Consider the following 12942-nt stretch of genomic DNA (forward strand, 5'->3'; position numbering starts at 1 on the left):
GTGCTGGTGTTGAAAATTTCAATCAGTATTATGCAATACCAGTGAATGAGAAAATCAGGTGTATTCAGGTGACAAAATGCCAGTGTCATCTGCCCCCTTATCCCTCTGGAAGTTATGGTGCAGGAGCTGAAAGGAGCTCCTTTGCTGCTTCAGCCTGCAGACAAGTGCTGTGGTAGGGCCACCCTTGGGTGACACCATTCATGTTCTGGATTGAGCTGGAGTTCAGGTGTGTAACTCTGCAGGTGGTGTTCATCTGATTGGCTGATAGTTGAGGATAACATTTTAAGCTGCTGCAGCTAAGCCTAAAGAAGTTTATTTTTTCCAGACCAGATTTCTTTCTTTAGTGGTTATGGAAATACCATGCTACTTTAATGCCATTTTTCTTGGGAGCTTTAAAAGTACAGTGTATGAAAGACAGGATTTACCAGTATTTGGTCCTGCTTTGATTCTCTTGCTGCATTTTTGAAGACGTGTTTGCACTAAGCTTGCCTGTGTGTAAACCTCCTGAAGCTGTTAGCAGGACTCCAAGGCTGCTTGTCAGCTTTTGTGACACAGGCCCAAGCCATTAGAAATGTGGGACTAGATCTTTAAATAAAAGCAGAAGTTTTACAAAATTTGTCACAAGCTGAAAAGTTTTTTTTTTTAAAAAAAGGCATGTGTTTAGTGTTCATAATTAGGTGAGTGGAGCTTAAGGGCATGACAAAGACCTGCACCAGGATAGAGACTTTTAAATGGTGTAAAAGTCAGTCAAATTTGGTCAAGATAAGAGAGGAAATACAGCTGTAGCAACCTGCATCTTCATCCATTACCATGTGCTCAGGTGGCAGTGATCCTGTTTACATCCTTGTTTTTAAAAGATTGTTTTTCTTGTGGCAGATGAGCTTCCTGTTGCACTCTGTGTTTCAGAGCTCACTCTCAATAGAAGGGGGCTGTCATGACATCTGTTTGACAGTTGTGGTATCAGATCCTGTAGAATACATCAGGGAGCCCCACAGTTCTGTGTGATGTTGAAGGTACTTTTAAAAATATGATTCTCCTTGGAGTGTTTGGCATGAAAGGCAAGGTATGGGTAAATCCAGCAGGGAAAATGCTGCCCTGGTTGATGTGTTTGCTGTTGGGTTACTGAGCTGTGAGCATTTCTCCAGGGTTTCTCCTGGGTGTGCTGGTGCAGCTGATGCTGACTGAGGACTGGGTTTGAGTAGAAGGCCTCAGGGCTGTCAGTGCTTCATTTGTTTCCTGCTATGCATTTGTTTGGCCTAAAAATCCCTTCCTGCTTTTCCTGGTTTTTGCAGCTGTTTTTAACATAAATACTAACTTTGATATTTAAGGAAATGCTGTTGCTTCCTTGAATGGCTGTAAACTGCCTACATGATGAGGCAGGAGGAGGAGATGTGGCTGCATCACTGCTCTGGAATTTGGGACCTGCTGGCTGTAGTCACACCTGTGTCCCAGCCTTCCTGTGGAGAGCTCTGTCATTTAAGTGTTGGGTTGTTATTTGGTTTTTTTACAGTACTGAAGCATGTGCAGTGGGATGAGACACAATGTAGAAATGCCAGTTCTCCATGTAAAGCAAGGCAGGCAGGTTTTGTATAGGAAGTGAACAAAAAGCAGTCTGGAGTCACTGTTACTCATTTAATATCTGCTTTAAAATGTTTAGTAGGTCTTTCAGCCCTCAGTATTTAACAAGATGAAGGGATGCTGTTTTGGTGATGTGGGCTCTTAACTGCAAAGAACTTGAAATGGCTTGCTAGAAAACAAAAAAAAAAATATATATAGCATTGCAAATATGTCAAACACTTTGCAAAGTAGAACATAACCAAAAGAGCTGATTTATAGAAAGATGGACAAAACTTTTAATGCAGAAGGGTTTGGTAGAGACAGGTGGAGGAGGAAATCCTGTGAACATAAAGGGTTTTGTGTTTTAGCTCAATAGAAGTGTGGTTTGTGGTGTAAGGATGGGTGGGGATTTCACATGGTGTATTTATTTATGTCTGCAAGAAAGTGCAGAGTGGGGATGTCACCATCTATCCCTGTATTCCTTTAGCACTTGGTGTGACAGGCAGCCCTTGGAGGACCTTAACTTCAGCTGTCAGCCTTGTTGTATTAGTGCACTCAAAATTTGTTGGTGTTGAACTTAAACTCCTAAAACAGTGACATATCTAAGGGGATTTTTTGCTTCAAAATGATTTATTTCTATATTAAGACAAGTCTAATACACACATCAGCCTATTGCGTTTATATATTTATTCTTCAAGATAAGGGCAGCTTGTGGATTGATGTGAAATCAGTTGCTGTCTCTGCATGCTGATGCTGTTTGGGGGGTGAATATGTACTGCCTGCTCTGGCTGCCTTCTAGATGGGAAATGCTACAGCTTTTTAAAGACTTAACCTAAGGAATTGTATCAGTGCGTGCAAACACTCACTTGAACAGTTAATTTCCCCACCAGACTGTCCATTTCACTAAGTGCTGTGTTTCTAGAAGTGGTCAGTGCTTGCCATTTCAGCAAAAGGATATTAAACCTTTATTACAAATTCACTCTGTGTTTTATGCAGGGAGGAGGGGTTTGCTTGCTCACCTGGTGAGTGTCAGTTGGGACATGTGAAGTTACTGAATTTCCAGTGTCTAATCTTAGGTTTCATGCCTTGTGTACTCACTGTGCATTGCTTTTAGATGTGCTGCTTGCTCTGCCATAGTTTAGCACAGTCATCTTTTCAAAACAATTGGTATTTTTATTATGGCTTATAAATGTAGTACTTCTTTACTTCTAAGTTTCATTTCTTGGAGTTTCTCCTTGCTTTCCTCGGCATTGTGAGGTGCTTTTGAACGCTGGTGTTATTTCTGTTCTGGTTTGTCACCAGCACAGTGATTAATCCTGATCTGCTGTTTCCCAACACAACATGACAGGAGAACAGGCACAGGCCCTAATTGAGTCCAGAATTCTGTGTGGGCATTCTTCTGTGTTTTCAGTGCTCATCCCAGCTCTGCTGTGTCACTCACTGCGTGCTCGAGTCAGACATCTTGGTTTGGGGTTTGCTCATGAGCCAGTGTCAGATGCTTACAAAAATAAAACTGGCATCAACTCTAGTTCATCTTCTAAAATACAGGTGGCATTCTATTTAATGCTTGACATTGTGCTGCTCTGTACTGGCAGTAAGTGAAAACTGGTCTTTTATGTAACAGATTGAAGCTGTTACTGATTTTTGTTTTCTCATGTGGGTTTAGCAACTAGATATGTATCATCCTCATAGCAGCTATGAGTCAGCTCTGGGTGATCTGTGGTAGTAAGCAAGTTCTTAACTGTATTAAATGCTTTCAAGATTTGATTACAAGTTGGTGTTTTCCCCAAAGAGTACAGTTGGACTGGATAAGATAGTTTATTTAATTTGTTGTATTCAAGTAGCTGTGGAACTGGTTTTGCAGAGCCTTGTTTGTTTTCAGCTTGTGTTTTAGCTTGTACCTCTAAAATGTCTTTGGGATGGCTTTTTTCTGGCATATTGAAAGGTAGGCTGAGTTTTCTGCAAAACCAGTACTGTTCAGTCCAGAAAGTCACCTAGAATGAAAATCTTTGTTTAGTACATGCATGGCTAAAAATACTTACTTTTGTATTAGATGTTTAGTTGCTTTAGATAATTGCAATAATTCTTTGGGCTCAGTAACTCTTCCGGGAGATGTCTTGTGTGCTTTACCCCAAAAAGAATAAAACAGCATCCACCCAGCCAAAGGATTTGTTCTGTTTTCTCAAGGGTTAAGCTCCAGATTTCTGCTTAACTGAAGTGACAGCAGGATGCTTGCCAAGTTCCTCTGCCCATTGTGGAACTTGGTAGATGGAAGAAGGGATGCTGCTGTGTCAGGCTTGTGGGTAGCTATGAGGACCAACCTCAGCAGAAATTTTTGGGAAAAGAAGTAGCTTAGAGCTCTTGGTCCATCAACCTTTGGGTTGCAAAAAAAAGCCATTGCTTTACACTGAGACATCTGCATGTTCTTGTTGTGGAGCACCTTTGTAGTGAGATCAGGTATCCCCCATCAGCAAAGCCCCCTCACACCTGGGGTTAGCATTTCCTTAGCTCTGATCCTTGCAGAATATCTACCCACCTTCAGTGCTCCATCAATCAGCAGGACTCACAGGCAGCTTCTCTTTAATGCTTTGCAGTGCCCTTACTTGAATTTCATCCTTTCAGGTGTACATTATTCAGGTCAGTGTTGGCAATCATCAGTGGACAGTCAAACATCGTTACAGTGATTTCCATGACCTGCATGAAAAGGTAAGAATGTTAAAACTGTGACCTTGGTATCTTACAAAACTTTGTACAGTTCTTGTAGTTCTGTTTTACAGAGTGATTTACATAATTTCTTTCTTCAATAAAGAGAGAATATCTGCCAGATGCCATCTGAACTGCAGACTCAGTCCTTTTTGTGAGAACATTGTTATTTGCCCCTGTTACACTCCCCTCTTGAACTGGGGGAGGTTGACCTGGACAGCTTCAGCCTTGGGTGGAAGCTGTGTCAGAGAGGAGAGTTCAGGCTGGAGTCAGTGAACTTTTTGCTAAGGATGTTTATGATCAGCTGATTTGGTGGCCAAAGTCTCATCACAGTGGATGATAAAAACATCCTTAAAGTAGCATGGGATATTTACCAGCCAGTGCTGATAAAAAACAAAAATGAGGAAAAGTCTACTTTGGTCATGAGTGTTCTGCTTTCTCAGAAATGCACTGGTTATTTTGTTGTTTTATCATATTTGTTGCATTCTTCCCTGGTACTGAGAGTGATTCTTTGAGCTGACACTGTTATTACTCTGATCATTCCATGACAAAATGCTCTTTCTGAAAATACCTAATACTTTGAAGGCAGTAGACAAATTTACTGAAGTAATTTATTTTTGGATCTTCCCAGCATCAGGCAACATGCACTTATTGTGTTCCATTGCATCTTTTGTGCAAGTTCAGGTGGTGTGTCAGGTATTAGCTCTGGTCTTTGTCTTTCAGCTTGTTTCAGAGAAGAAAATAGATAAAAATCTGTTACCTCCAAAGAAGATGATTGGAAAAAATTCCAAAAGCCTTGTGGAGAAAAGACAAAAGGAACTGGAGATCTACCTACAAACTCTGCTGCTCAAGTTCCCTGTTACTGCTCCAAAAGTTTTGTCACACTTCCTACACTTCCATTTATATGTAAGTTTATGTTTTTAGTGTCTGAATAGAGGCCTGAGTCTCTTTTCCTAATTCTCTGACTTGGGGAGAATTCTGTGGAATCTTCATGAGTTTGCTGAAATGGTTCTTTTTCAACATTTTGCACAATATAACAAAGCATATTTTTAAGATTTTTGACACAGCTTTTTATTGCAGTAGACACTGTGCTGGGAAGTAGTGTGGGCAGGGACTCTAAAAAGAAAAAAATAAATGCTGGCAGGAGAGTTGGAAGCTGTGAATAAATGTGAGGCTGAATTGGTTAGGCTGAAGTCAAGAGTGCTGGCTCTCAAATGAACATTGCATAATGGATCCACACCCTCCTACTTAGTGGCTAATGGTTGGAGCTGTGGTTCACACTGAAACAGTTTCCAGTAGCCCAAGTGAAGAGAAATGATGCTTCTCTGTGGAAGCACAGTGATGGAGTGGCCTTTGGAGAAATAGCTCCAGCAGACAGAATGTTACGGTAAAGGATACTTGAAGCAAGAAGCAATTACTTGATTTCATGTTCAGATTGCAATTTGCTCATCTCTTGTGTATAGTTAGGTTTTTTTTGCAATATGGCATCATGTTGTAAGGGGGAGAAGGAATTTCATCAAGAGGAAAAAGCACTGGAGAACTGAGTGGAAAGAAGGAGCAGTAACTGCTTTGGGGTGGGATGTCTTGAGAAGGCCCTTCAGGGTTTCATAGCTTCAGAAATTAGTCATCAGTGATCCATTAGGTGTTAATTAAGTTTTAGCAACAAAAGAAAGCCTGGTTTAGTTATGTTACATGAACATAATTATCCTGGTGAGACTTCAGAGTTTCTTAGATAAAAATAGTTGAAGGTTTATTCCACACTGTTGCTATTGCCTTGCAGACTTGAGAGAGAAGCACAGATTTGTAACTATCAAGCCCTCTGAAATGGATTTGAGGTTTTAAATTTATTCAAAATGTCTGACAATGTAGGGAGAATTCTGTTCAAATAAACCAAAATTCCAGTGGTCACCAGCAAATTGCATAATTTTTCTGTTCTGTGCTCTATCTTGTAGATGATGTCTGTTTCATTAAAGTTTCAGCGTTGTAACTTCCACATGGTTTTTATGCAAGCAGTTCTTCCTTGCCCCTGACTTATTTCTCAGGACTATTGTTTATCTCTTGTAATGTAATCTTTTTTTGCTTTTCCATAGAGCTAGCAGTATTTGGATATGAATGCTTCCCTGTTTCTAAATGCTCTTGGATATTAAGGGCAAAGATGTTGTTCAATCTGCATTTCTTTGCTTTCGGGGGATCTGACTTGGTTGTAAACTCTATTGTTTTTTGCTTGGAACTTTAGAATACTTTTAAATATTTACCAAAAATGTGTTAATTATTCAGGAGAAAAGCTAAATATTTACCACAGTAATTCTACTGGAAAAAAATTACCTTTCTGCAGAACTTTGTTCTTTTAAAATGTCTTCATTACCAGACAACCCATGTACATACTGGAGCTATTATAATGCCTGATATTGCCTCATTAATTTATGTAGGAAGGCTACAATATTTTTGTCTATTCTTTTTTGCAATATTTCCAGTAAGGATTATTTAATTTCATTTCCCAGGTTAATAGAACTAAATGGAGGTGCAATACCAGCCATTGATACATTGAAGTCACTTTGAAACCTTTTGTTGTTCTTGGATACAGCCCAGCAAAGAGAAACAGTTGCATGTGACAGCAATATAGAACTTTACTGTTACTTTGACATTGAAAAGGATTTCTGCAGTGACATGGGGATGCTTATTTTGTTGCATGGTCTTTGTCATCTTAGAAGTTTGGGTTTGTTAACTTACATGTAGAAGGTTTTGCAGGAAAAGCATTGAGTACCCACAAACTGCTGTTCAGACATCTGCAAACAATGGACTTCTGTGGGTGTGATGCATTCAAGTAGTTACAGCTAAGACAGAAGTCTCTTGTAGATCTGACAGAGGAATAGAGTTCCTTTTTTTTTTGCCTGCTAGTCACTGAACAGTGTAAGTCATAATCTTGTTCCAATTATAAATGTAGGAAAAAAATTTTGGCTCTGTGTCCCCGATGACAAAAGAGATACAGAGTAGAGTTTTCAATTAAGTCTGTGCTTGCCAGATGAGTGTAACTGGCTTATTCAGACGTGAATCAGAATTGTTTAATTTTGTTTGGAATACAGCTTTGAGCTTGCTGTTCTCAAACTATGGCGTGGAGGCTTTGTTCATCCTCAGTGAATGGGGTTTCAGTTGCACTAAGAATGTGATGTTCTAAAATCCTTGTCTCATCAAATGAACTGAGCTGTCTGCTGCAGATGTCCTGTGGATGTATTCCCTTGGTATGAATCATGAGGTATTTGTCAGCAAAGTAAACTCATGAAATATTCATGTGGCAATGATCCACAATATCTGTTCATACTTTGCAGCTACCTTAAAATGAGATGTTTCACTAGGGGAAGCTTCACCCTCACAGTTTTATTTTGTTCTTTTTGTGGGCCTTTGAAAGGGAGCTGTTGGAAGTGCTCAGAACTATTTCTGGACTTGCACAGAGAGTTTACTTTTTGTGAAGAGAGGTGTGCCCAGGTGGGAAATACTTGTACTGATCTTTGTGCACCTGCAGATTCAGGAAGTACAGATCCCTGCACTGAGTTTTCAGTCTTTCATGCTGGAGCCATCAGTGCCAGGAATGGAGGTTGAGCACCCAGGTGGGTCCAGGAGGGGAAGAGGGGTGATGAGGAGAGGAGGGGTTTGCTTTACCTTGCAGCAAGCATAGCAGAGTTGAAGTCCAGAAGACTACTTACTTTTTACATCTCTTTTTTTCTGTAGACATGTTAATCTAAAGCATTCTCTGTGGTAGTGATGTTCTGAGGAAATGTTGAGTGTTTGAGGCATTAGATTGGTCTTAATGTTAAAATGTGAAGAGCACTAGACTTGTAATATTTTCTTCAAAAAGAGCTTTCTTCCAAGTTGGGCTAATGATGGCTAGTAATAACTTGTTATAGTTGCTGCTGCCCTTTTATTAATGTGTGCAGAATGAATTTTTTAAATGTAATTCACTTTCTTTCATCTTGGAAGTGAAAATCCTATGAAATAAAACAATGTCGAGTAATTTCTAGGAATAATTTTCAAGTTACAAAGAAATCTATAAAAACGTCACCCCTGATTTCAGTTAAAAAAACCCCAAAAAACTGTCCTCTACCACAGCAAATAAAGGATATTTCACTAAAGGTCCAAATTAAAAATTGGAACCATAAGTATGTAAATAACACTTATTGCAATGGTTTATTGTTTGCAGGAGATCAATGGAATCACTGCTGCATTGGCTGAAGAGCTCTTTCACAAAGGTAAGGAACTTGCAGCATTCATTCCAGGAATGTTTTCCTCTCTGTTCATGCATTCACATATCTTTCATATTTTACCTCCAGACAATGAGAGATCTGCTCTTCCATATCCAACTGATACTTTTTCTCCTCCTTCTTTCTTTTTGTCTTTTTTTTTTTTGCTGCTTGCACTTTAATTCAAGCTGTGTTTTGTGAGGAGCTGCAACAGTCTTGCAGCCACTGTTGGAAACAAGAAATTAGTAAATGTATGTTTTGCAAAGGGCCTCTTAGTCTGTGTCCTTAAGGGACAGCATGTGGCAGTGGTGATCAGGAGCTAAGCTCTGTCTCAGTGTGTAACTTGTAAGGAAGCTTGGTCTGTCAGTGAGTCCTGACAGTCTGTGTACTAAATGCAAGAGATCACTTTGGATACCTAAATATTATTCTTCCAGAATTCAGGAAACAGGAGACCTTCTGGTCAGTTAATTTAAGGGTGGCTTTTCTGAGGCTGGCAGATGAAAATGAAATGTTCTTAACTGTAACTACAACAGCTCCAGCTGCTCCATTAACAGCAGGAGGCATGTGAAAGGATTAATCCCTGCTATTTTTGTTTTGAAGGACATGCAAGATGCTACTTTATAATTCCAGTTGGCTGAGGTGTGGTAGGCATGAAAGGTGAAGCATGTTTCAGCAATGCCATTTCAGATTTTCTGTCAGAAAGTTACCTTTAGGTGAAGCCACCTCAGAGAGTCCATTCAGTGAATTTTGGAATATCTAAAGCTTGTGAAGAAATCTTTGCTGGCTTTCTAGTGCCTGCAGTCTCACTGGCACAATTCTCACACGAGAATTGATGTGTCACTGGCTGCTCTGTATTAGTGTAATCTTCCACTAATGTATGTGTAGCTGGACTCTTGGACTTGATCCCACTGAGGCTGTAGGGAATTTTACTCCTCAGAGCATTTCTGAGAACTCTGCTTATCACAAAAGCTGATGCTTTTTTGTCCATGAAGTCAAACTGGTGTCCCTAAAATGGAGCTTTCAATATTCATTCCATGTGTGTGTTCCAGCTGCTGTACCCTACATCGAGCTAATGGTGCCTTCAGAGAGGCTTTTATGTGCTGCTTCCTGCTGATCCTGCTGTTAAATTGGATTGTGAAATTATAATTAGATAAGGCATTTTCTGTTCTGGGCATTTGCTTTGGTACTAGCATGGAGAAAATCCCCATACTTTCAAAAATACATATTGTTCACTACAGTTCTGCATTTAGCATAGCAAAAGATCTGAGGTCTGTATTTTAGATAGCAAGTGCTGTGTTTTCTTAATAGAAAAAACCTAACTGCTATAAACTTAGAGATATCTCAGAAAAAGTTTCACAACTCTTGCATTATGTGAAGGAACTTTGATTCCAGTCCTGTTAATACTGAGGGAAATTTGCCATTAATTGCATTAGGAACTTCAGGCCTGTATCATGAGTGCCCACTTGAATACCTGAATTATTTTGGTGTTAAAAAAATTATTTTGCTACCTCAATTTTCATCTTAGAGTACAAATGACAAATGTGTATCACTACATTTTCTTTGTACCATTTATTCCTGTGTGAGCCTTGCAACATTGTGTTTGATCAGCTACTCTGTTTTTCAGGAGAGCAGCTCTTAATGGCTGGAGAAGTCTTCACCATCAGGCCCTTGCAGTTGTATGCTGTCACTCAGCAGCTGCTGCAGGGCAAACCTACCTGTGCTAATGGAGATGCCAAAACAGATCTGGGGCATATTCTGGACTTCACTTGTAGACTCAAGTATCTAAAGGTGAGGTCAATGTTAAATAGGTGTTTATGCTGCCAACCTTCAGTCCATGCTGTCCTCTAGCCAAGGTGTTTGCTGTGTAATGTTGTGGTCTTTTCAGCAGTGCCCTCTGTATAGATGCAGCCACAAAACCTTGCTGAGTGCCAGTAGGGATGGGTAAAGAAATAAATATTGACCTCTCCAACCTTGCTTTCTTTGCAAGCACTATGGGCAGGCCACTGTATATGAATATATATGCATCTATATAAATCTTGCCCCCTTTCCCACTGTCTCACTGCATCTGAAAGTTAAAAATAAAACCCTAAAAAGTGCCTCAGTTTCATAGGTGACCCTGAATTTCTTGCTAAAATGCCATTTCAGAATAAATGTAAAATGGCCTCAGAACAGATAGTTTTTGTCAGGAGACAATTTGACTTTTTTTTTCTACCAAATAAATGAATTAGACTTTCCCTAAAGTAAATTTTTTAACATTGCTTGCTATGACTCAAAAACTCATTTTAGCCCCTTTATTGCATGAGGAGCTGCCTTTTAACTGTGTCGTGTGTTCAAAGCTGAAGTCAAATGGTGGATCAGGGAAGCAAAACCACAGCTGTGCTGGTGTTCCTGGGCCTCCTCAGTTGCCTTTGTCATCTCTGTCTGTATAGAATCCTCTAAAGGGAGGATTTTCTGGCTGGAGAGGAGCTTATTGTTCAGACAAATGGGCATCTGCAGAATTTCTAGCCCTTCTGAATGCCTGTGAGTGGGCACATTCAGAACTTGTAAGATACATAAAACCAGAGAAAACCCTTTGAGTTTTCTCTCAAAATTCTATTCACAGCAAACATAATGAAGCCACCTGCTTTTTATGCTGCTGACATGCTCTGGGGCCAGAATCCTATGACCATATGGAAATACCAGATGCATTTTTATTGATGTATCAGTGTAATGCTTATTTTCTTCAAACCCATCTTGAACTTCATCCCTTGTAGTGGAATTAAAGACAACACTGACTTGGAGGGTTCAGAGGTTTCATGGAAGTGACTTTCAGTGAATTTTCTCTGATTTTCAGCTAAGAATGGAGCCTTGGTCAGCTTTGCTTACGATGTTGCTTTTTGCATGCCCCATGTGCTACAGAATGCAAGCACAAGGTGGCACTTCAAGTTCAGTGCACTTAGCTGGAGCAATTAGTATTTGTTTTCCTGAAGAGTTAGCCTGCAAGTGTCATGAATCATTTCATATTTCAAAAATTGCTTGGAACTTTGGCTGTCTTTCCAAGCCACTGCCCTTGGGCCATTGCCTGTGTAAGACTGGAATGTGAACAAGTTGGATTGTGTGCACTAACTCAGTTCTTTAATGTCTTAAATGCCAGGTCACTGGAACAGGGGGACCTTTTGGAACCAGTAACATTCAGGAGCATCTCTTGCCTTTTGATCTGTCTATTTTCAAATCACTTCATCAAATAGAGGTAGGGCTGAGATACTGCTCATATGTGCTCTGCAAATGCCAGGTCTGCTGCCTGTATCTCAGAATTGGTGATTCTCTGCTTTGATTTGCCCCTGGAATTGGGAAATGCAGAGTTTAGCAGGACTGTTTAATTTGTGAAACAATGTTTTCTCACAAGTTTTGGAAATAAGGACACAGCATTTAAATTAGAAGACCTTTCACTGTGTGTTTTTCCAAAAAATCACTTTTCAGTATTCACACAAAACCTATGATGAGTGCCTTTCCACTGCCATAAAGAATTACCAAGTGGTAATAGTAGGATCCTCTATTACAAAATGCTTTTTATTTGGAAAAAAAAGTATGTCAAGTATTTGTGAAAATACCCTGACATTAATTTTTTTGGGTGTAGTGCTGCTTGCTTGATAATTTACAGATGTTTTTCATTGCTCTGCTTGCAATATAAATACCAGGGTTTCTAGCAGTTTTCAATGGATATTTTTTCAAATACCTGCTTGACCACTTCAGATCTTTTCAGAGAGAAAGACTATCCAATTCTGTCATGCATTCTGTGCACTTTTGGTGGATGCTGTACTTTTTCTAGTACATGAATGTTATTATCTCACTGATATGAGACAGTTGTTGATTGAGAACTGAAGTGTATTTCTGAAGTCAGTGATTTATTGTCATTCTCATATGGGAAAGAAGCTACGATAGAGGGAGAGAGTCTAACACAGCAGAGAGGATAGTGCAGAATTGTATCAATTTTCCCCTTTTCTGTGAGCATAAATGTGAGGAAAAGTGATTTTAGGTCTTGAAGACTTTTGAAATTGTATGTTCATGAAAGGTTTTGGATTGACTGACACTAGATGAACACTTTCATCCCAAAGTAAGCACTGTCCAAAAAGCAACAGTGATAATCTGGGAAGAATTTTTTCAAGAATGGCAGAGATTTTTCAATCTCTGTAGGTTCATTGTGGTTTTCCTCATACACCAGCAAATGTGCCAGCTCTCGTGGTTGCACAATGTGTGTGACTGTCTATAGAGAAGGACCTGGACAGACTGTAGCCAATTTTCAGTAATGTTGTTTCAAATTGAGCTACAGAAAAAGAGACTTTGTAATCTTAAACTTAGTCTTTGTAATTAGCTGACTACAGGTCATTAGATTAGCGTCCTCACTTTCTAGGCATTTATTTTTTCTTATAATAAAAAAGACATCTGATATCCAAATCAATGTGTCTGC

The 12942-nt window shown here is 39.6% G+C and overlaps 1 protein-coding gene across 4 annotated transcripts in view; it reads left to right on the forward strand.

Moving 5' to 3' along the window:
• NISCH (nischarin) overlaps positions 1 to 12942 on the forward strand; it is a 29492-nt gene that overhangs the window by 1483 nt on the left and 15067 nt on the right. For 3 of the 4 annotated variants that reach the window (XR_009419218.1, XM_059479822.1, XM_059479824.1), the window contains exons 2-6: positions 4180 to 4263; positions 4984 to 5166; positions 8456 to 8504; positions 10120 to 10283; positions 11629 to 11724. Coding sequence is in view for 3 of the 4 variants with exons in the window: in XM_059479822.1 (XP_059335805.1) it covers positions 4180 to 4263; positions 4984 to 5166; positions 8456 to 8504; positions 10120 to 10283; positions 11629 to 11724 (576 nt within the window). In the remaining variant the exon portion in view is untranslated. Of the gene's footprint in view, positions 1 to 4179; positions 4264 to 4983; positions 5167 to 7788; positions 7866 to 8455; positions 8505 to 10119; positions 10284 to 11628; positions 11725 to 12942 lie in introns of those variants that run through there. The other variant, XM_059479823.1, reaches the window with a different exon arrangement.

The sequence above is a fragment of the Ammospiza nelsoni genome, chromosome 11 (assembly GCF_027579445.1).
Source record: "Ammospiza nelsoni isolate bAmmNel1 chromosome 11, bAmmNel1.pri, whole genome shotgun sequence".
Taxonomy (NCBI): domain Eukaryota; kingdom Metazoa; phylum Chordata; class Aves; order Passeriformes; family Passerellidae; genus Ammospiza; species Ammospiza nelsoni.